Source organism: Lutjanus erythropterus, chromosome 2 (genome assembly GCF_056507025.1).
Source record: "Lutjanus erythropterus isolate fLutEry1 chromosome 2, fLutEry1.hap2, whole genome shotgun sequence".
NCBI classification, from domain to species: Eukaryota; Metazoa; Chordata; class Actinopteri; order Lutjaniformes; family Lutjanidae; genus Lutjanus; species Lutjanus erythropterus.
The window spans coordinates 5,346,526-5,371,531 of record NC_139318.1 but is presented as its reverse complement, the minus strand read 5'-3'; the positions used below and the strand labels follow the sequence as shown (position 1 = coordinate 5,371,531).

At 39.5% G+C, this 25,006-nt stretch overlaps 1 protein-coding gene across 2 annotated transcripts; it reads right to left on the bottom strand.

Annotated features, from left to right (window-relative positions):
• Positions 1–942: 942 nt before the first annotated feature.
• Positions 943–24,854, bottom strand: cass4 (Cas scaffold protein family member 4). 2 transcript variants are annotated; one of them, XM_084726776.1, is made up of 7 exons: positions 24,696–24,854; positions 8,840–9,253; positions 6,865–6,948; positions 6,646–6,762; positions 3,814–5,124; positions 3,611–3,688; positions 943–1,934 (listed from the first exon to the last, which is right to left on the bottom strand). In XM_084726776.1, the coding sequence occupies exons 1-7, from the start codon at positions 24,696–24,698 to the stop codon at positions 1,521–1,523; spliced, it is 2,421 nt and encodes an 806-aa protein (XP_084582902.1). In that variant the 5' UTR covers positions 24,699–24,854; the 3' UTR covers positions 943–1,520. The 2 variants fall into 2 exon arrangements, with proteins under 2 accessions (XP_084582902.1, XP_084582910.1); XM_084726784.1 differs by lacking the exons at positions 6,646–6,762; positions 6,865–6,948.
• Between the last annotated feature and the right edge of the window lie 152 nt (positions 24,855–25,006).

Sequence of the window (25,006 nt, the reverse complement as noted above, 5' to 3'; positions counted from 1 at the left end):
TCAGCAGATAAACAAAACCAAAAACAAGATTTTAAATCTAACTGAAGTTAATTGTCTTCTTCCTAACCCAAAACCAAAAGGACTGCTCCTCTCTGCTTGTCTCAGAGCTGTCTCCCCTTCACACAAACTGCTCACTGCAGTCTCTGCCCCCTCTGTGGAGCAATCAGCTCATTGTACAACTGGGCAGTAACCCTTGCCCTGACTGCCCTTCTGACTGTGGGGTTTGTAGTCCTTTAGTGTATGCCATGATGGGTTGTAGTCCTTGCTGCAGCCATTGGGAGGGGATATATCTCCCCTCTATGACACAACCTCTCATGACATCACAACATATATCAAATAACAAATGTCCTATTTCTCTATTTGTCATAGTAATATTTATCCATCTAGCTTGTGATGTTCAAAATGTCAAAAAATGCATTTCAAAACTGAACAGTAGAATTTACCAAAAACTCTTTACAGTGTACTGGAAGAACTGTCTTTCTGCTAGAAAAAAGCAATTCCTAATAATTCAAGATAATCACAGACCTTGTTGTTGGTAGTTTCATGTAGGAACTACTTTCTTTCCACAGAGCAAAGAAAGTAGTTCCTCCCTGAAAGTGTCCATAGAATGCAATCTAGTGTGCGTTTGTATTGTTGATTTGGGGGTGAACTGACCCTTTAAACCCTCCCTGCCTGGTAAACACCCACATCTTTCCAACTCCATACCCCTGAATTGTAATGTTGATTATCTATTATAAAATCTGTCGACTCCAAGCTCAAGCAGAGGTTTCTGTGATGGTGAAATAAGATTTAATGTTTCATGATCTGAGTAGTAAAATTTATGTAAAAATACCTTTCATTTTAAATTATTTTACATAGAAATATATATTTATTTGTATATTTATAAATAAATATCCTTTCTACAGAAGTCAGTATTGTTTTTTTCATTAATAAAACAGCATAAAGTTTTCGGTTTCTAATTTTATTATCAATAAAAAGAAAAGTTTGGGAATGCATAACACATTTTTTAGAATATTTACATAGATATTCACAAAAAGTAGACTGTATCAAACTACTACCCTGGAGAGTATACATCTTATACAATTAAGAAATAAAATACATAAAACGTTCACATAACAAACAATATTCAGAGAATATAAAATTGTTGTAAATTATATAAAACAAATATCTTATATTTTATATTTAAAATTGCATTTCAAAATTGGCATGAGTACAGTATCCTAAATGTGCAATTTATTTCCAAACTCTGAACTCAAACACTGCATCCAAGTCTTGTTTTAGTACAAATACTTCATATTTTAAATGTTCTGCTCACCTCACTGACTTTTTCTAACATTAACATTTTGAGTAAATGTACCAGCATTCATTATGAGAACATTCAGCAAAAAGCAGTGATCTTTTTGGCAAGTGAAGCTCGAACTTAGCTGAATATGAAATTAATGAAAAACGAATAAATGACTTATGAATAAATCAAAGTCTTTTTCTGTACAAACAAATCAGTTTGTTTGATGTGTGCGCCCTCAGAGGTCAAGCGATATCCGAAAGTGCTGTGCTCTTTGAGACAGTTCTTTTGCAAACTCCAGAGCCTCGTGCAGAGCTTGCTTATCCGGGAAGTGCAGCGCCGCCTTCTTGGTGGCCACAGCCAGCTGCTTCAGGAGAGCACACAGGTGGTTGCTCTTACACAGCAGGCTCTGGCTGGACCCTCCACGTTGGGCCTCCCTGCACAGGGTGTCCACCAGTCTCTGGCCCACCATGATGACCAGCTTACTTTGCGAGATGAATTTTTCCGGTGGCTGTCCATCTTGAAGGCTGCCCACGAATCCGCTGATGGCCTTCTGGAGGGCGCCGAAGTAAAGCCGGCAGTGCTCTGACAGGGACGGTCGCTGATCCTCACTGCCGCTGCTGGACTCAGACGAGTTGCGCTTGTTATCAGGCTGAGCAGTGGAGAAATGGAACAAAGAAGGTGAAGATAGCAACATATCAAGTCTTCAGGCCTACAGTGTTTCCTGTCTTTTTATCAACAAGGAAAGCCTTAAAACAGGGATACTCAACTTGTGGCTCAGGGGCCAAATCAGGCCCCCAGTAGGGTATCCATTTAATAATTTATAAGGAAAATAAATTGATTTGCACTGTTTTTCCGCCCACTTAATTTCTGTGTACAGCTGACCACAGCGAAACTACTACGGCTGCATTTGGCAGAGATGAGTGAAGACATAAAACATAAAATAAAAGAAAGGTCAAAACAGGCAATTCAAAATTTTTCAAATGAATTTGCCTTTATTTTGCCATCTCATACGAATCCTAAATACTGTGTTTAATTTACCAAATGACAATCGTTATGAAAGGTTGCTAATATTGGCTAATATCAGCTAATGTCATGAGTCAAAATATGCTAGCTTCAGTGCAGTGTTCCCTCGAGAATTTGTCATTTTATCTGATAAATAACATTATTATTAATGTTTGATTAATAACTGGTCCTTGGCCTCCTGACATCTTGCAAAAGTGGCTCCTGGGCAAAGCAAGTTGAGTGTCCCTGCCTGAAAGCCTGGCTAACTACATTGGAGATGGATATATAAAAATCACACGTTCCAAGAAACAAAGGTGTTTTTTGTTTTCATCATGCTCATTAAAGGGTAACTTCAGCATTTTTCAATTCATTTTCCCAAGTTATTTAGGTCTAAATGACTAATAGGACAGCAATTTGTGAAACTGGTCCAGTACTGACGGAGACTGCTACAGCTGCCATAGGTCAAAATACAGCACAATCCCTCCAGGTCCACTAAAAGTGCTTGTTTTGCCACTGACATGGTTGTATCTGACATCATTATGGAAAGAATCCCTATAGACACTGACATTTTAGGGTAAGATGCATTTTGTTTAACCAGGAACAGACGATTTCTTACTCTCATCAAACTAACCAGACTAACCATTTGCAAAATCTGTCATTTGAACTTTAATCATCATCTTCATTCAAACTTGGCAGAAACAACATAAAACTCACCAAAAACATCTTGGCTCATCCCTCCACAGCTCCAGCAATCACCAACTCTTGTTATTTTAGAATAAACCATCTATTCACTGAATTAGGTGAGAACATATTCTTGCTGCTGCTTCTCACTGATGTCCCAATATTTTCACATCCAATGCTGTGAATAAAGGGTTTATTCCAACCAAACCAGAGTTGGTGATTGTTACAACAGTGGAAAGATGAGCTAAGACATTTTTGGTAAGTTTTACTTTATTTCTAATGAGTTTGAATGACAGTGATGATGAACAAATAACCCATTTTGCAAATGGAGTCTGGTCAGTTTGGTGAGATCAATAGAACAGCTGTTTCTGGTTAAACAAGACGTATCTTGCTCTTTGAAAGAAGGTCTATCTCTGTAAGGATCCTTTATATAATGTTGTCAGACACTTGTAGTAACAATCTGAGACTGCCGGTGGCAAAAAAGAATTTCTAGTGGACACACTTACATACATACATAGATAACTGTAGGGATTACATGGTAGCTCAGTTTTAGACACAATAACATGGGAAAATACTTAATACCTAAGATACCCTTTAAGTAGGAGGAATTCCCTTGCATTAATAGTAGATACTCACTTGTGCCTTGTTAGAAACTGGTGTAATGTTTTCTTTTGCTTCCTTTTGCACTTCTTTCTGCTGCTTTTCAAAATCATTCTTTGTCTGAAAAGTTAATATCAAAATTAGTACTCTAATAAGTAAGCTTTGAGTTTTCTTTGGTTAAAAGTTCAAAATTCAGTTACCATAGCAACGTGTATTATTTATGATAGATGGTTAGAAGCTTTCACCTGTAGCTCTACATAGTCGTTGTCATCCTCCACATCCTCCCCTCCTTGATCACCCCCATCAGGACTTTTCTTTGTCTCTGGCTGTCCTGTGGTGTTGAGAGGATCTGGCTCTTTCTGAGGGGCTTTGAACAGAAGCTTGCCATTGGCATTGATGATGGACACCAGGCGCTTGACGTCCTCTGGAACAGTGCGTGCCACCATAACGAAGCGCTCCAGTTGGTCAGGCGTCTGGACCTGCCCCGGGTCCTGGCAGAGTGTGTTGAGGGGCCAACCAGCCATGTTCAGAGCACTGACTGTTTGTTGTAGGATCACACCTGAGTCTTCTATAATGGACAGCTGTTTACAGAGCCTTGTCTGAAGGTTGGCATCGGTCAAACGGCGGGCATTGCCCTTGACATCAAGGGCAAAGTTCAGGAAGGACGTCAGGGAACATGCAATTCCCTCTGCTGCTTCTTTGATCTCCTTCAGATGTTTCTCCAGGTGTTGTTTGCACCTCCAGTGACTGCTGACAAAGTCCATGAGACGGGGCACAGCCTTGCAAATGGACTCCTGCAGGTCTAGAAGTCTGCGGCAGGCCTCATCCTGGCTGAGCGTCACTTCTCGCAAAGGCTCAGGTGAGGAGGAGCTCAGAGCCAGAGAGTCACAGGAGCTGGTGGAGGAGCTGGAGGCCGTGCTGATTCGTTGACTGTCTGCTGCAGAGAGACGTAAGGCCCTCCCTCGCTCGTCATCCTCCTGCGCCAGCAATTCCCCGCTTCCTTGGGAGGTTGGAAGGTTATTGAAAGATGTACAGGCCAGGAAGTTCCTCATTCTCTGAAGACGCACCCTTTTCAGTTCATGAGCATTGCTTGAGTCACCCCTGCACTCTAGGGGTATGTGATCACTGGAGGGATCACTGACAGCTCGGGTGGTGGGTTCCTCCTGGGGTGGAACTGCATATACCAACTCCTCTGTGGGCCTCTGAGTTGGGGGTTTGTCATAAATCTGGACCCTTGGCAGCACTTTGGGTGGACTTGAGGGTTTTGGTATATCATAAAGCGAGGGAGTTGGACTGCCTCTATGAACGGGCCAAGCATGTCCTGGAAGAGTGTCATAGAGCTGCCTGTAAACACCTTTGGCAGGCATGGTATCATAGGAGCCTTGGGGTGGACTTTGTTTCTCTGGACCAACTGGCACATCATAAATCCACTCAGGCTTGCAGGGATTGGGAAGGGTGCTGTATCCACCGACCATCTTCTGTTGAGCTTCTGTGGTTGAAGGAACAGGGATGTCATAGTTTGGGTCCTGAGGCAAAGGTGGTGGAACTGCATACACCTGTGTGCACAAGAACAAAATAGTCAATATCACAGCTATGCAGACAGACAAGACCTTTAGGAACGAAGAAGGCATTCATTTCTTAATGGAATGTAAGTGCTGCAGTATGCTTCCAACTAAGTGCTTCTCAGATTGTCTAAAAGTGTCTTGAATCCCGCCCCACCAACTGTTCATACTCGAAATTAGGGCTGGGTATCATTTAAAAAATTATGATACCAGTACCAATACCAGTACCCTTAAAGTGATACTGCTACTAATGGAGTACTTCATTTGATACCTTTCTAAGAAGGTTCTTCTTTATGAAGTTTTGATACTACTTGGTACATGGTCATATCAATCAGTACCTTAAAAGTGTTGAGTACTGATACCCATCCTTACTCCCTGTGCATCAAATATGGCAACTTGATCAGTGCCCCTATGCTTTAAACTATGACAATACAGGTATCCTTCTAACATCATTTCTTGATGTGCTATCCAAGTCAGGTGACACAGTATGAAGAGCAAGAAAGTATGGAGGAGGTGGGGTGGGTCAAACAAACAGTAGTTTTGCGATACTAGACAATCAGAGATCTTGCCACCTACTGATCTGCAAAGTAGTTGCTTGACCTGCTGCTAATAAAGAGAAGTGTCACAATTCTTTAAATCCATGATTTGATTTAACTTTCGATATTAAGGTCAGGATTTCAACACTGATAATTTTGCCATTGTTAAACTGTCGAGTCTTGATTAGTTAAGGTCAACATATCATTGGTTTTATGCCCTGACAACTGTTATTTACATTTTCATTTTGCTTAAAAAGATGGTCAAGTGTGACATAAGTGCCACTAAGCTGTGCAGTGTTGTCTTTGAAGTATGTTTTTTTTCTTCTGACACATGCTGGATGATGCATGAATGGGAGGAGAGGGAAAAAAACTGTGAGAATCATGATTCTGCCTTCAATTTAGATTTTGATTCGCTCATTTCGTTCAACTTTCAATTTAATATCAAAATTGTGGCTCCCCTACTAATAAACAACACCCCTTACATGAAAGTTGCTATACATGTTGCCCCCACACCTTTCTGACATCAGAACTGGGGGGCCTGTCATGGTTTGAATGTCTTCATCAAGCTCTCTTTTCTCATTTTTCAAAAAACTGCTTTTCATGTCTACAACAAAGTACAACACCATGAATGCCCTAGAGAAGAGACAGTCCAAAGTGTGCACCGGTATCTAAATTTGTTTGATTCATTGCATCAAACCTACAAAGCAGAGATAGTGAGCTCTTGGAGCGAGATGAAGAATGTAACGTGATGCAGCCAGATGGAGGATATGACTGCAGGATTTTCACCCCACCTTCGAGTGTGGCCTTTTGGAACAGGTTGCCTTGAAATGCAGTTGGGCATCACGTCACATGAACTTCTTCATTTCAAGCATAGTTGAGGTGAAGAATAATTTAAAAATGTGAAAGAAATACTGCATTTTAAAGTGAGCACATCATAGGTTCCTTGCTTCATTAAACCCTCCAAATGTCTGAGACTTACATAAGTGTCTCCTGGACTGCTACACCTTAAGCTCTCCGGAGAGTCAAATCTTTTCTCCAGCTCTGAATTTGGAACCAGTGAGTGTGCTCGTGGCATGTGTCTTGGAGTTGTTGATGCCTGCAAATAGAAGAAGAGACATCAGGCTATTACCTTCTCAAGCGGCAGATAAATTGATGTGGATTTTAATGCATTTTGTTGTGTATCTTTTCAGGAGCTCACAGTGAAAAGAGAAGCTCTTCTTCCTTGGCTTGGGACATCGTAAACCTCCCCTTTTGGACTGGACGCCATGCCTAAGAATGAAGGCTGCAGACAAGACAGACAGGCTGTAATATTGGCCTTGACTAGCAACACTTGAACTGCTTTGATCAAAGCTGCATATACCCCATTGACCCCTACATCAATGTGTTTATGGGGACAGTGTTTGCTCTGAAGCCTGTTGAGAGCACCGGAGAACCCCATTATGCATGCACTTTGCCAATTAACGTGGCTCTATAATAGAAACCATGCTGCTCATTGAATATTAGGTGGCTACTGCAGAAGGTGAACGGGGCTCCCCTGGAGCAGCAGAGGAAATGGTGAACATCTGGGCATATTTCTCCCCACCTTCTGCTGCACCGGCACCCGTACAGACACTTCTATCTTTCTGGGGTCCCTGGCGGCATGGGCTGCTGTTTGCAGTTAAAAGTGTCTGAAGTCTGTGTCTGTTTGTCTTTTACAGGCCCATAAAGACACCGGTGCTGCATGCCTGTCCCCATGGAGAGGCCCCTGGTCCCCATCTGTAAGCTCTTTTGCCAGCAGGGGTTTCACAGCGCTGCATTTCTGCAACAGTCTAGCTCTCTAATCATGAGTGAACACTTCCCAAGGAAAAGGACCAGCTTTGACCTCAGAGACAGACTCATTTCTACTCAATGGAGATGTTAGTCTGTTGTTTTGCTTTTCTCTACATTAATTCAATCATTTGCCTAATTTCAGAGGGACCCAATCCTGAACCAATCAACAGAGACCAACGTATACACCTGAATTTAACACCATTTTAAGTCACACCGGTCCACTGCCTGCCAACATACTTGGTTTTGCCTCTGTAGTCTATGGTTTTGTTAAAAAATAGCATGTGCATCTTTCTGGAAGAAAGAATTCCTCAAGGATTGCTGAGATGCTGCATAACATAAGGGGTTCTTGGTATAACACCCCCAGGTGGGTTCTAGATAAAACCCTTGGAAGATAAAAGGGTTCTTGGTAGAAATTTCTAGGTGAGCTCTAGATAAAACTTTAGGAAGATAAAAGGGTTTTTGGTAGTACCCCCTGGGTGGGTCCTAGATAAAAACCCCTGGAAGATAAAAGGGTTCTTGCAAGAGTAGGGTTCTTGGTAGAACCATCACACCATATAAAGGTGTTAATCCCTCTGTGGCACTTCTTGGCTGATCACTGGTCCCCACACGGTTCTCATTGATTGGTAATTTTTAAAAGAAACCCTGTTACATGTCACAACCACAAAATGAGCCAGCTGGGTTGAGTGGGCGGGTGTGAACCTCTGGACCAGAGATGGGACACACAAATACTGAATTACTGTACTTAATAGATTTTTCAAGTATCTGTACTTTACTTGAGTATTTATTTTTCTGACAACTTTTTACTTTAACACCCTACAATTTAAAACAAACATCCGTTATTTCTGCTCCTTACATTTTCAAAACAGGCTTGTTAATTAATAGGAATTATTAATTACTTCTTTTCCGGCATTGTGTGTCATCTTCCCAACATCAAGACTGATTTCAGCTTAAATGGATGACAATAACATGCAAAAGACGATTCTTTGGTGCAACACACGTAACAAAAGAAAATGACACAAGTAACAAGTAACAAGACGAACATGACAAAAAAAACAATTACATAAAAAATTGTAACAAGACAAAAAAAATACCTAAAAGGCAAAACATAGCAAAAACACAAAGATTTAACAAGACCAAATATGATGAAACAGACAGTGAGGCAGACTTGACTGGGGAGAAAAGCTGAGGTTCAGTTAGCTTTGCCCAGAACAGCTGGTAGAAACGTTCTTCAGAGGAAGACTTTTTACTTTTATGCTTTGAGTACATTTCAGAGCCCGTACTTTTTCCACTTTTATTTAAGTAAAGAAGTTGAATCAGTACTCAGAATGTGTGTACTTTTGTGTGTACATTTGTATGATGTTTACCTCTGGTCCGTCTGTGCTGTGCTTAAGTGCTGATGGGACTGGACTCTTTGAGGCTGATAAAGGTGTGGATGGGACCTTGTAGATCATATCCATGCGTTCGTATGCCGGGCTGTTGCAGGGCCGGGGTACGCTCGGGATCTGGTAGATGTTTTGCGCACCATCATTAGTTTTAGCATCAGATGATTTGTTTTTTTCTGCGCCGTGGTTGGGCGAGGCGGCAGTGGGTCCAGTTTGTGGTAAAAGCTGCAGTCTGTTTGCAGGGGCCAGGCCGTGCCGTCCGTACAGAGAACACATCCACCATCCGCTGGTGCCGGCCACGTTCTGATCCATCACCGTGACGATGTCCCCTTTCCTGAAGGCCAGCTCGTCTGCACACTCTGCAGTGTTGTCATACAGGGCCTTCGCAAGTTTGTTCTGCAAGAAAGAGCACAGAAAACGGAAATTAAGATTAAAGGGTAAAGCATACCTGTAGGCACATTTTAAAGGACGACAGTAAGATACTTGACAGGTATCAATAATCCCCAACAATGTTCATACGCAACAGTTACCTGGTCAGTTTCTATATTCTGATTTGCACAGTACAGATCCACATTTAGTTGGAAGTGCTTAAGTCTCTGATAACACTTTCTACGACCACCAAGTCTATAATGCATTATAACTAGAAGAGGTCACCCAGTAGAGTGCAGATCTCCGCCAGGCAACCGGAAAAACATATTTGAATGTAACCTCTTTGTAATGACCAACATTTTGGTAAGTAAGCAGTATTTTTCTCAGTAACTGTAGCAGATTCTAATTACATTTATTTGCCAAGGCCTTGTTTTCTAGCCTTGCAGTTGTTGACTCGATATGACTTGCGGCCCCTACTGACCTGTGAAGAGGACTGAGAAACCACCTGTCGGTACAGGTTATATATGTTTTATGACGGTGACTCACACAAGATTGTTGAGCACACAGTCATCAATATGCAGCAGGGAGACAATGATTTATAAACACTTTAGACCTAGCTTATAGCAGGGTATAATAATAGTTATCAGCACTCATAAATATTATGTAAGTGCTTAATTACAAAAACTATAACACATTATAAAGCATTATATAATGACTTATAAGGTCAAGTATCATAAGACTTTTTTGGGCAAGGATCATTAAGTATATACAGTTGTCATAGATGAAATATATTACAATGATTTCATAATGCACTATAATCACTGTTACCATTACAATGTGGTTAGAAGTTACTCTAGTAATGAAATCCCTGCAGTATAGACAGATATAATGCATCATGAGATGGTTATGAGGCACTATAAGTGGTCGTTGTTTGCTTTCAGTGACGGGGGAAAAAGAAAAAGCTAAAACGACAGACAAATATACTATACTATAAGCACAATATAATGTATTTTAAGTACGTTTATAATACATTTTAATGCATTATAGACATTGGCATCATAAAAAACTGTTCTACGATTCTTTCTTTCTTTCTTTCTTTTTCTTTCTTTCCTTTGTTCTTTCTTTCTTGCTGCTGCAGGCCTATGACACCACTTCCTCTTGTGAAACGCAGCTGCCAGTTGCACATCTGAGCCGTCATCAGATTCACAAGGGAGAAAATGCACAAAGTCATCTTACAAATAACAATTAACACAATTAGTCACTCTTTCCCTTGTTGTCAGATTGTGAAACAACAAAAAAGCTAAGCAGAGCTCTTTTCATTTCGAATGATATATATCTTTGCTCTGTGCTCTCACTTCCTATCTGTGCTTCCTTCTGAGAGGTAAATGGAAAACAAGTTTCTTTCGAAGCTTCCTCTTGCAGACTTATGAGCATCCTATCTCATCATAGCTCCAAATATACGTGCAAATGAGACCTCATTGCACTCTTCATATATTGAATCCTATGTGCACCCTGCAAACAAAGACTGATCACAAATTATTGTGCATGCTCTCTATCCTCAGCTAACCCAGTCCCCTTTATAACCTAAATCAGATATGGCTGCATGCAGTGACCACAAACAGACTGAGCTTCCTTTACTTTGGTGTCAACCTCTTTGCTGTGGTCGCCACTCTTGTGCAGATGGCCATCACAAGAGACAAGCTGTGAATAATGAAACATGTGTCTAAACCAAAACCACTGGGCAGAGCTGACTTCACAGCCAGCAGCTTGTGGTTTGACTTACTGTGTAGTTATATAGAAAAATGGGTGTTCACACTTATTTCATCAATATATATATGTTTGATTCTCATGAGAAAAATGTCTTATCAGATCAGCTCGCCTACATCCAAATGTGTTGTTAGAGGTTTAAGATCACAGTCACTGTGACACTTCACTCACACCTCACTACACTTCACAAGCTGTTAAATCCTCAAAGTATATATCAGAACAAGAATTTAAGAGCCAGTTTATAGGTAGTTGCTGTTCATATGACAGTAAAGCCAGTTTCAAGATCAGGAAAACACTGTTGCTCTGCCACAATAATAGGCAGAGTCACACACAGTGGAATAAAATGAGTTTTTCAGCCTCAGCTTGCAAGGGAAAACAGGGTGTCAATGAGTTCACCATTTCAAGAGAGAAACTTTCAAACTGTGAAATATCTAAGATGTTTTCTGCAAAGAACTATATGCAAAAATATCAGTCATTTCAACAGTTCACAATGGTAGTTGAGGATGTTTGTCCTCTGGAATTTTATGCATGAAAATTAAAACAAAGTATACTCATTTGGAGGCATCATTTTAGCTCCATTTTAATATCTTAAATGATCTTGCCATCTTACCAAAGAAATATACAGTTATTGTTCCAAGATGATACATCTAAACAAGAAGGCAATTTTTGATGAAAATGCAGTGTGGATGCTGAATGTGGAAAAGCTGATGCCAAACTGCAGTGTCAAGTTTAATGTGTATGAAGAAGCAGATGAAGAAATATGAAAATTTGGAGAAGTAGTAAAAGGTCACATTAGCATGGGTGGTTGACTTGTTGAATAGTAGTCAAAACATTTTAAGGTTTAAATGGACATCTGAAAGTATGAATGAGTAGATATGAGTTAGAGTTTGAAAAAGTGGGAAATAGATGAAGGATGCAAAATACAGTGTAAGTCAGGGATGTCAAACTTATTTTAGCTCATGAGCCACAAACTGCTCGGTTTGATCTCAAGTGGGCTGGACCGGTAAAACCATTGCATAGTGACCTATAAATAACAATAAAGAAGTAAACTCAGATGATGAAAAACAGATGATGAATTGCCTGAGATATTTTAAGAAATATAACTGCAGTTTCAACAATTTCAATCAGGAATAGTGGTGCATTTAATTGGAAAATTGGAATTAATGGCTTTTCTGCAATTGCCACACTTTGCAAAGTCAGTCACTAGGCCAGATCGGACCCTGTCGTATGTTTGACACCCCTAGTGTCAGCTATATTTTGACTGCCATGTTTTCCGCAGGATAGATTGTAATCATTTTGATGATCCTCTGACATTTCTGACTTTCACTGTGTTTAGTATTAATTAGCAAAAGCTTGCATCCTCACACACTAAACCACATTATAGCCTGGTGAACATCAGAGGATGTTCTACTTAATTAAGCTTCTCTTAATTAAATAGAACTGGCAGCACCAATGATGCAGAAATATGATATTACAAGTAAAATTCCAGCATTCAGAAATATTATCAGGAAAGCAAAAAGTGCTTTTGCTCAATGGTCACTTGTTAAATATTATATTTTTCAATTATTATTGCTGACACATTAACACAGAAACTTAATTTTAGATATTTGAAAAACTTTATATATTGTTTAGTAGTTTAATTAATCTGTCACATGGTTTATATTTTATAAGATAATCATATGTACAGTCTGGAAGGGAAAATTCACTAAAGCAATAAATTCCTCAATGTGTGCTATAGTGATGTGATGTCACAGTGATGTCATTAATGTTGAGGAAGAACTACAGGATATTTTCAGTTTATATTTTTGAGTCTACCTCTGGGTAGCCAGGGAATGTACTGGAAAAATGTTTTTTGTCACCTAACCCTATATTTTGGCCAACAAAGTATGGGGCGTGGATGTGAAAAGCTTGGGCGCAATGCGTCTTGGTACATGTGGGCTTTGCCAGCACAGCTCCGCAAGCAGGAGAACTCAGGTTTTCTCAGCCAATGAAGCAGCACTGAGGAATTTATTGCTTCAACTGATTACATTTACTATCAAAATTGACTGGACATCCATACGAAAAGTGGTGAATTTGACCTTTAACCTTCAAAGTCAATAGTTACAACTATCAAATACGTGTTTTGGAGTAAAAATTACAACATTTTCCTCTTAAACAGTGAAATACAGAAGCAAAAAGGGAAATACTCAATCATCATCCAACTACCTCATAACTGTACTTAATTTCCTGAGTGAAGTTACTTGTTAACATTCCACCACTGACTCATATAAAAACAGATCCAGGATAGGAATAATGGTACGGCCAGACTCGCAACAAAACAAACACACCCTCACACACCCAGACGCAGACACCACCCTCAGCTGATAAGTGTGTGTGTGTGTGGGGGGGGGGGCGGTTCTGCTGCTGCTGAGGGTGAATCCTCTGCAACAAAGAGCCCATTCACCATCGGAGCCCAACACGCTCAGCACCTGTCGGGATGCAGGCCTGTGGAGCACACTGACCGCAGCAGACTACAGCCCCCCCACCCAACACACACACACACGCACACACACAACAAGCCTCAGCAAACTCCCTGCCTAATCCTCTGGGTCATGCTACAGACATGCAAGCGAAATACACGGGGTCAGATGACAGTCAGCGACAGCACCACCAAGATTTATGTTGTTGTACTTTCCCTGCAATCATCAGTGTACACTATCCTGACATGCAGGGTTTAAAATGTATTCTGATACAGATACAAATTACCTGTCAAAAAAATGTAGTCAGTAACATAATCCAAGTATCACAGTACTAAAGTAATGTTACTTGATTATTGTCTGTAACAGTTATTTCCATCATCATTTATTTTCTCAATTAATCAGTTAACTATTTGGTTCATAAAATGTCAGAAAATGGTGAAAAATGCTCAAGATGATGTCCTCAAATGTCGAGTTTTGTCCACAGCTCAAATATATTGTTTCATGCCAGAGAAAAGTAAAGAAACCAGAAAATATTCACATTTAAGAAGCTGAAATCAGAGAATTTAAATGCAGTTTAATTAATAGTCGATCAATAATAGATGCAGCTCTAAGTGTTATTGGTAGGTTTATTAGCTTGTCCAGATGTCCCTTCCTTTGTAGTGCACAATTTATTGATTGATTTAAAGACAAAAATGGCAAACTTTCCACCCAGTGAAGTATTTTTTTTTCACTCAAAACTCCTCAAAAAATTGAGGCTATTATTTGCCACAATTTTCTTGAGTTCATAAACTCAAAAATTGGATTACAGCTAAATTAAAATGATTGATTATACCAACTCAAATACTTTAAGTAACTGCAACAAATGAATTGTCATTCAATCTTCTCATTGCACTAAAGAAAGTTAAGGTAAGTATTATTTTAATGAACACACAAAAAAGAAAATTCTACATGCACTAAACATTTTTAAGTTACTATCACTTCAAAGCAAAAGTTGAGTTTTCACTACTTACTACAAATAACTAATTCGAGTATTTGGTTTTACAGTTTGTTTTAAAATTGTAATCCTGCTAATAATCACTGTTTATTAAATGCATCTATAATCTGATTACGTCTTTTTTATCCGTAACTGTGATGGAATACAGTTACCTTTTTTGTATCCTGTCACATGTAATCCATTACTCTCCAAGCCTGCTAACGCGACATGAAACTCTGCTCGTGTTTCACTTGTACTGTTCATTCATGTCAGGAGAAAGTGTGTGTGTAAAAGCCTGCAGTTTCACTACATGTAACTGCAGTGGGCACAAACGCCATTTAAACCACAGCGTATCCTATGACCTCATTATTGGTGACAGTTTCTACCAGATTTTATAGATATAGCCATTGTTTCCAAAGCATGAGTCAGAATTCAGGTCACTTGTCCTGAGCTGAAGCCCCCGCCTGCCTCGTGTCCCTGATTCTGTGTCTGCATGTTGATCTCTGGGTACACTAACAAAGTCAGATTCAGCTGTGACTCTTTTGGATTCCTGCACACGCCTGCTTGTGCAGATCAGCCCCTCTGACAGCTGGCCTTCAGCACTTTAACTGCACAGCTGTCTCTGCCTCTCCCTCGCCTCTCCCGTCTCTCCCCGCTCCATCCTGTTCACAAATTAACATCGGCCCGTCGGACGCAGTGCGAGTAAAGCTTTCTGAAGTCCCAGATAGGAGCTCCTGTTCAGTCAGTGAGCCGCATCGAACCAAATTAAGAGGGTTCAGTCCATCAGCTACCTCAGATCCAGTGGGAAAAGTCCACACATTCTTTACTCAAATAAAAACACAGATACTTGTTTTAAAAAAGACTCTGGTAAAAGTAGAAGTACTAATTCAACTTCTTTACTCAAGTAAAAGTGAAAAAGTAATTATACTCAAAGTATGAAAGTAAAAAGCCGCTAACTGAGCCTCACCTTTTCTTTGCAGTCAAGTCTCCTTCTGTCTGTTTCATCTTGTTACGTCATTTTCATCAGTTTATATAGTTTTTGTCTTGTTTCTTCTTTTTCATTTTGATATGTTTCTTTTTTGTCTTGTTAGGTAATTTTTATTATGTAATTTTGTCTTGCTACGTCTTTTACACCTTATGTCATTTTTATCTTGCTTTACATTTTGTCGTTACATTGTTTTAATCTTGCTATGACTATTTTGTGTTGTTACATTGTTTTTGTCTCATTACTTTGTTTTTGTATCATTATGTCTTTTACCTAATTTTCATCTCATTATGTCAAATGCATTAAAACTAAAGTAACATGCCTGTTTAGAAAATGTAAAGAGTAGAAAGTACAGATATTTGTGTTAAATGTAGGGGGTAAACGTAAAAAGTTGTCAGAAATATAAATGCTCAAATAAAGTACAGATACCTGGAAAATCTACTTAAGTACAGTAACAAAGTATTTGTACTTAGTTACTCTGCTTAAATCAATACAGGTCCAGATGTGGAGTGGAGTCCTGTTTTCATGACACACTTTAAGTCAGAAAGAAGACAATTCTATTTTTAACTCACAGTATGATATGTTATATGTCAAACTGTTACCAAGACACCAAACAGTCAAACAGTCAAACAGTCAAACAGTCAAACAGGGCTGCAACTGCTGATTCTTCTCATTATGATGAATCTGTCGATTATTGCTTCAACTGACTGATTAATTGCTTAGTCAAGTCAAGTCAGTTTTATTTATAGAGGCAAAATCCTACCAGATGTTATCTCAGGACACTTTTCACAGAACAGGTCTAAACAGAACTCTTTGTAATATTATTTACAGAGACCCAACATTTCCCACCATGAGCGAGCACCTGACAACAGTGACGAGGAAAAACTCAATTATAACAGGCAGAAACCTTGTATAGAACACAACTTTTCTTTGTCTTTTTTTCCCAACCGACACTCCAAAGCCGAAAGGCCTTCAATGTTTGAAAAAAAAGGGGCTGGAACCAGAGCTTGATAAATGACTTAAAGGACTAGTCTGTAGGATTTAGTGGCATCTACACTTTGTCTTATCCTCCCCTTCCAAGTGTGCAGGAGAATCTCTGGCGGTCGCTAAAATGTGAATGCTTGTATCTGGAGCCGGTGGGTTTTTTTAGTCTGCATTCTAGGCTATCATAGAAACATGGGGGTGAAATATGGTCAGTTTGGTTAAAGAGGACCTGCTTCTGTTGATGTAAATGGCTCATTTTAAGGTTTTTAGGTGAATATACACTAATGAAAACATGCTATTATATATAACTTACTAATGAGAAGTTGGACATCTGTGTTTTGAGGGGGTTTTGATACATTCTTCAGTTATGGCAGAAAATACATTTTAAAGAGCTCTCTCTTGGCTATTTAACCTTCTAACAGGCCAACCTTCTAGTGATTACATTTCTTATTAAATATAGACGTCAACTTCGTCAGATGGAAAATCTGATGGAGTTGACGTCTTACACAGTTCACAAAGTGTTGCATTTTTTCATTTCACAGCAGAGTCATAGCGAGCAGCCATTTTACTCTTTTTAAAGTGTCTCAGAGTTCTCTTAATGTTAATCAAAATACACATTTTTAAACCATAATTCTGATTTAGCTTTGAATTTAGAAGGACTACAGAGTTGATATGATATGTTGAGACACATCTGATAGAAATATTATTGAATAAATTTGTTGAAAACTAGAATACTTGAGCAGTATTCCTGCCTTTTTTAAACCAGGAAGGGAGACAGGGGTCCTCAGGGTATAGCTGACCCTTTTTATGCCTGATTAAATTGGTAAATTGGTATAAATACGTTTTGTTCTGGTAGGATATAATTTGTCACAGTTCTCAAGAATGGGTGATATAATTGGGTAACTTTTCAGCAGTAGTAGTATTTCTTAACTGTGCTAAAGAAAGGGAATCCCCATCTTTGAATGACTGATGCTGTTGAGTAATTGCAACTTTTCTCCCACACAATCAGAGAGCACCTGTAGAGACACTACTGAGCCAACATTATAAGAGCATCCAGTCCCAGAAAGAAACTGGAACAGGAACCATTCCAGGAAGTGGCTCCCAGTGTGGGAACGACACCCTCATGGTTCACTCTGACCTTTTGGCCCTTGACAGCCTGGGCACGACCCGGGGGTCAGGTCAGCACCTCATCCATTATACATTCAGACACATGCCAGGAACAGCACAACACCCACGGTGGCTGTGAACAAATCTGTCACACACGACTAAAAGTTCACTAAAACGGAGAAAAATGTTGGTTTTCCCAGACAGAGCGGCGGGATGAGCCCGAGCACATAGTTAAGATAATCTCTTTACTTGCATTTGGACAGGAAGTCAGCCTGTAAATATGACATATTAGACTTTCCCACAGTATCTGAGATGCGGAGACGGGGGCAGGGGGAGAGACGAGGACAGACAGACAAACAGAGGGGAAAAACACTGAGAGAAATATTTGGAATTATTTTCTGAAACGTTTGGAATTTTTTCCTGGTCGATCAATTTTATCATCCTAAACGATCCTCAGATGTGCTCCGTGGAAAATCACCTCTGTCAACCATCTTCTCCAACGCAAACAAATCCAAGAGGAGGCTGCGGAGACGAATTCAGGCTCTGTGGCAGTGACACTGACTCGCTCACAGCTGCCCTGGTATTTCCTGTACGGGAACTGGTGAGAACTATGTCAAAATCTCATGCAACAACACACACGAGTGATGAAAACCTCCTAAGACCTTTTAATAGACAATCAACATTCCACATAGACAGCTAAGCATCTTCTAAAGAAACATTAAATGGATTCTGTTTTTCAAAACTAAACAAAAAAGCCTATTAAAGATGGATGACCTCCGATAGATTATTTTTTGCTTTTTGGGATGAAGATCTCAAAATGAGATTTTTCTTTGATCAGTTTATGCATGTTAAAATAACTGAAACATCAGTCTGATTTGAGAAGAACTGAACACTGGACAAAGGAAATGAGGTTGAGGACTTTTTATAGTGCAGGGGACAGAATGAGTGATGACAAACTGGAATATTCATGCAGTTTATCTGTTCTTTAATCAGTTACGTTTGCTTGTTTGGAACACACACTGTGAGCTTTAAAGTCGAGATGAAACTAAAAATGCTTTTTTTTAAATCAAACTCTTTAAGATCACATCCTCGGTCGTATTGTGCATGTATTCAAGAATATAAGCAAAAAAGAAAATTTAAAAAAAATTGTATTCTTATATCAAAATCCAGTCTTGGTTTCCTCATATAAAACAAAATATGATATGTGCTTATGCTTGAATTAAACAAGTTCTCCAATATTCATGGTGATGAACAGATCTTTTTCTCTGTTAAAGGGACCTCTGTATATGTCCATATAAAGGCTGTTGATCTGCTGTCATGTATTAAAATAAATAAATAAATAAATAAATAAATAAATAAATAAAAACTAAACAAAAAAGACATCCACCCACCAAACTTTAACTTTTAGTAATTTTAGAGCCAAGATTCACCGAGCCAAGATTCACAGTTAGCTTGCTTGCAACAGCGTGATATGCTGGGTTATGACACGCACCCTTTTTCTATTTTTAAATCCTTTCAACATGATCTCCCTTTCCTGTTTCACTCAGAAATATGTCACGAAGCAGAAGCTATATACTCTCAAATGCCGTCACCTGAACTGTTAAACCCAAACTATGAAATAACAAATACATTTATAAATGAAAAGTTTTGCACCATTTGTCAATTTATTAAACCCAGTGATTATTCTGCTCCAGCAGGGGCGTCACACTGAGTTTCATTCCAGGCCACATCAGCATTATGGTTACCATCAAAGGACCTGTTGTAAATGTGCATTTTTTAGGACAATGTATTGTAGTCATTGTAGGTGAATAAAATGAAGCTGGGGAAGGGGATAAATATTATGAGAAAAACTCATAAATTCTGAGATTAATGTTGCAAATATAAAAGAAAATAGTGCATGTATTGCAGAAATTATATTCTTTGCAATCTCTTGAGGGCCACAGAAAATGAGGTGGCGAGCTGGATTCTGCCCACGGGCCATGACTTTGACACGTGCGCAGTCGGTATGATGTTTAACATGTGAGAGAGAAACATTTGAATGACAACTTTTTTTAAGATTCCTGTGGATGAATATTTTTAAAAAATCATTCAAATGTTACCATTAAAACTTTTGAGGCTACTGTTACGAGCTGCCTACACAGCTAACCTTTTACACTGGTGTATAAAACTGTTTGCTGCCGGTGCTGCACTTGTTCATGTCTTCAGCCACTGAAGTACTGGTGTCAATAAGCTAAAAAGTCCCTGAAAACAGTGTTTTAAGAACTGTAATCACTCCCAGTTCCTTAAACTGTTCTTAGAACGATGAAAAGTTCCTCCAGTCTGGAACTGAACAACTTATCTTCCTGTTTGTGGTCCTTGTTATTTTAATATTAGTATCATTATTATTATTGTGCATTTTTTAAATTTGATCAAATTCTGTAGTGTGCAAGTACAATAAGTCATGCATTTCATTCAATTTTGTAGAGAAAGAAGTAAAAAGGGTGATTTTATTTAAGCACTACAATGACATTTAAAGACTTTGAACAAGCAGTGTTGATGATTAAAGTACTGGTGCAGCAATTTGAAGAATTTTAGAGAAGTATGAAATTGGGCCAACAAATAGCTGATTCAGCTTCATGTCACTGCATGACTCTCCTCCAGACTGCAGGTTTGTGTTAAAAGGAGAGGTCCTTTAATGGTCTGCGACAACAGATGAGGGCAGATACTGTGAGATGCTCTGCAGTGAGTCGTTTCAATCATCCACAGGACAGTTGGTTGTCTCCCTGAGGTGCAGCAGTAACAGTGGGTGACAGACTGACAATGTGAGCAGCAGCAGATAACAGGCGGACTGCAGGCTCGCTGCTCCACAGCAGGAACTTATCTTACCCTTCACACTCTGGTTTTTATTTATACTTGCACTTCCTCAGTCTCATCTTCTGACTTTTGTCACAGTGAATATATGGCTCTTAAAGTGACAGTTTCAGAGCCCGTCGGCTGCTTGAGACTGTAAGAACCAATTTTGGAAAGTTCTTACGGTCAGAATAAACTCTGGTGTTTGTGTTTCAGTGCAGATCATTGGTGGCTCCTTCTTTCTTCACAGGCAAAAACTACTGTAACTTAAAGGTGCTACATCAAATGTTTGATAAAGACTACCTTTATTTTCAGACAATATAATAAAATTGTATAAAAACAAATAAGGGAAATGTGCCATTTCCTCTGAGCCTGTATACAGCTGTTAATGTTGTGTGTAACACTGTTAAATTTGCAGGAAATCAGCTGGATAACTTAAAGGTACCCTGCAGAATTTTTGATCACCATTGGCATGATGGAGGAAAGTACTGACGAGTGGATCCTTACAAATCAGATTGCTTTATTTAGCCATGCCATTATTCCAACAGCCTATTATTCCATAACTCCAATAGCCCGAAAAATTAGTCACTGGACTGAAAGCCTATTTGTCCAACAGCCTGTTATCCCAAAAACAAACGGCCATTGCTCCAAACTTTACTCTTACATTATATACGTTATACATAAGTTTACTGACATACTTAACATTCTTATTTTAACCCAAACCATCATCTTTGCTGAAAACCTAACCAAGTATTTTGGTGCCTAAACCTGACCAAACAATTTCAAAATGGTAACCACGTGTTTATTATTGTTACTGCGACGACTGTAACTTGACTATGATGGCAAAAGTTTTTGCACATCAAAATACACTAAGTTATTAAGGTCAAAACCTCCAGTGATGGTATGTATTTTTGGAACAAAAGGCCCTTGGAGCACTGATCGTTTGTTGTAAAAATCCAATATTCAATATTCACTCCTCTCTTCTTTTAGCTCTGTTTTGGTCTCCACCAACTGGCTCTTTAGCTGCCAAATGCTCCTCCTAGCAGTTTGTTGCTAACATTGTCTGTCTGCTGTTTGGTATTGGGCAGGTTCGGTACAGTGGGTTTTCCAGAGCTTCTGTTCTCTGAAAGCAACTGCCTGCTGTGGCTGGAAACAATGCTAATGAGATGTGAAACAAGGAAATCATTTAAGATGTGGGCTGTCATTTTATTGATCGTCAATATAAAAAAAGAGGAACAAGAGCCTTAGTCTTTTTTTTTTCAGCTAAACCTCCAAGTAAAATGTTTGTCAGAGAAATGGTTGCGAAATGCCTTGATACTGTTGCAAGCCATAACTCTGTAATATTTATTCATGTTATCTCAGATTGTCCAAGTCTCAGTTCTATTCATGATTGACTCAATTATTTTTGTTTTCATACTTTGATGAGATTATTCAGGACCTTCTAGCCCAGTTGGCATGTATCCTCAAAATATTTTGGCTGACAGGATGACCGATGGGGTAGATAAATAGTCTCCAGCAGTTAAACACAGTGGCTGGATGACATAAAGGACAGATGGTGAATTAGACTCCAGAAAATGTTAATTTCAACTTCCTCGAGTGGGATGTGGAGAGGATGCTGCCACTTCTGCATGCCGGCCTCCTGCTGTGCGAGCCCTCATGACTGACTGACTCCTGCTCTCAGATGATAAAAACAGACAGCAGCGCAGCACACGAGGCGTCCCAAAAATAGCTCCCTGTGAACTAAAAAAGAAATAAATTCCAATACGAAACCTTATAGAACGGAAATGAGATTGCTTAAAATGACAATTAGTCATTGACCAAACCAGACTGTTTTTTTTTTCTAAGAAGAAACGATGAATAAGATGCACTCCATGGGAAATGTCAGGATGATGCATATCCTTTCCTTCTGCTGTGAGCAACTGATAGGAACCTGGGAAGATTATATTATATGGTATTAATCATGTCAAGGCTTTGCAAACATTTTCAACCCAAAGACCCCCAAACTAAACAAGGACTGGGCTGGTAGGCACGATCTGAGAGGAAATTCACACAAGTGTAATTACTCCCATGCAGACTTTCAATCACCAAATAACAAATAAATAAATATCCTCAGTTGAATCTTTTCTCCAGCTGCTACCTTGCTTTGCCATTAAATACTCTGACGCTTCTCTTCTCTTCTTCAGTCCCGTGTGTAAGATTTATGGGGATTTATTTTTAGAATATATCAGGAATTAATGATATAATTCACTACTCTTTCAAATATGTTTTCATTGTAGGTTCTCCTACACATATGGAAGTAGAGGGTGAGATGACGTGTTTCCAATCTACAAGTTCACCACTAGATGCTGCTAAATACTATGTACTGGTCCTTTAAAAAACACTAAACGATAGAGACAAAATGGTGCAAATACTTCCACTGATTATTTCTTGGTTAAGCTGCAAACTGTGCTGAAACTAATGATTATTTTGATTATGATTCATTATCATTATTCGTTCATTAGCATTTTTACAACTAATCGCTTGTTTAGTGTATAAAATAGTAGTGCCCAAATCCAAATATTCTTCATTTACTTTACATAAATGATGAAGAAAAGCAGCAAATCTTCACATATCGGAAGCTGGAACCAGACAAATGTTTCACATTTTACTTGAAAAATGACCAAAACAATTATCAAAGTACTACGCAGTTAATTTCTTATGATCACTTCATTGATTAATTGACAAATCGTTGCAGCTCTACTGCAAATAGACTATAAAAGCAAGTTAGTCAGTTACAGGTACTGAAACTAAGTACAACACTGATATTTGCAACATCCAGGCCAATCACAAGCCTTTTCCATCAACATGGGACTGCTCCCATTCTGGTTCATGAAGTGCACCAAAGTCTGAAAAGTTGTGAGCATTTCCACCACAAAAAGTTGGTTGATCCAAGCTGGAACCAAAAAAAAATAATAAAAGGTTTTCCTAGGGCACCAACGTGGGTGTGCCATATAATCAACGCCACAGTGTATTCTGCAATTCTCTCTGTTGATGATGAAGGTTCTGCTCAAAACTAGTGGAAACTAGAGTCACTACAATCACGAGTAATCAGAGCATTTCCAGTAAAAAATAAGGTGCTTAGGAACTCAAAAAGTGGGTTGGTCCCCAATGGAATCATAAAACGGCATGTGGATGTGACACATTCTACAAGTTGTTATGCATTGTGTGGTGCCCTTCATTGAAGAGCATCCATGACTATAATGGTTCTGACCAAAACTGGTGTAAACATGGGCTGGTTTGCCAAGTAGCACCAAGGTTCCAAGAATTATTAACAGTTTTTTGGGTGGAAAAATGCCATAGTAGAGATACAATGGTGTTAAGCTGCAAAGAGATTTAGAAAACAAGTCCACCAACTATAAGTAATCAAATTTATAAGTCAACACCAATTGTTGCAACATCTTTGAAATGCTCAGAGCATTTCAACCAAAAATAAATTAGTTCAAAACTCGAAAAGTTGGTTGATCCAAAAAATAGCAGGTTTTCCTTGGGAACCAAAGTGTGTGTGTGTGTGTGTCATGTTCTACAGGTTGTCCATTTTGCATCACCCTCTGTTGATGAACAACCTTGAATACAGTGGTTACACTAAAAACTGCTGGATACATGGGCTGGTTGGCTAAATAGCTTCAAGGCCCCAAGAATCTTGAGCAGAAGGGGTTCAAAAACAAGAGAAAATGTGGTGGAAAAGGGCCCTCTGTGACGGGTCAGTTATGAGGTTAAAGGGGCACCAAGCTGGACAGAATGCGAGGTGAGGTGAGTATGGGAACCGAACCAGCCACCAAATGTTCGCTCAGCACATCCGCCTGGTAAAAAGTACACACAGAAAGCTGCATGTAGAGCTGTAATTCATAAGTCAGTGTAAAATAAACCAAATGTACTAAGGACATGCAGATTCTCGTGTTCAAAGTGCAACATTTTAGGATATGAAACATGCACCTAACATCCCAATTATGCATCTGTGAGCAGCCTGAGTTGATAATCTGCCCTCTGAAGTCTTGTGTGTTAATGAGGCTCATAAAGTTTCACTCTCAGCTCTGTGTCAGGGTCGGTCCTCTCAGGTTACAGCCTACAGTGGAGCAGGTCAGAGAGGCTGCGAGTAGAAATAGGCGGTAGCTGACACCGCAAGTTAGAGTAAGTGAAATCCAAGCAGGTGGTCCACAGCGACATTCCTCTGGACGAGCAACAGAGTAGATACAAAAGACATCAGGGTGCACAAGTCAAAACCGAGATCGGGAATCCTTCAAAATAAAAGCTGACCGAGATACAACAAAAGTTATTTTAAGGTTGTGATTTTTAAGTCAGAGGCAGTGAAGCAGCTGCAGTACTCACCATGTTTGCTCAGCAGTTGTGTTCAGGGTCCTCTCAGAAATAAGTCCGTCCGCAGAGGGTCAGAGTTTTCAGTGAACCATCTCAACCAGGAGTGTGTGTGAAGACTCTCGGGGATTTACTCCTCCTGTGTGTCTCATGAGCATATTGTCTGAGCTGTCACTGAGAGCCAGACTGTTTTACACTCTGGGCGGAGACTCTGAGCTCTGTGTCATTGACAGAACTGCTTTTCTGCAGCCCCAATTGGCCAGAGAGACCCCCCCCCCCAGCTTCCCCGCAGCTGCCCCGCCCCACCACTGTTTTTTCTTTTTTTT

Coding starts and splice junctions, on each gene's coding strand:
- cass4 (XM_084726776.1), bottom strand. Junction 3,689..3,813: donor ACGACTATGTAGAGCTACAG/GTGAAAGCTTCT, acceptor TTAACTTTTCAG/ACAAAGAATGATTTTGAAAA. Junction 1,935..3,610: donor TTACACCAGTTTCTAACAAG/GCACAAGTGAGT, acceptor TCCACTGCTCAG/CCTGATAACAAGCGCAACTC.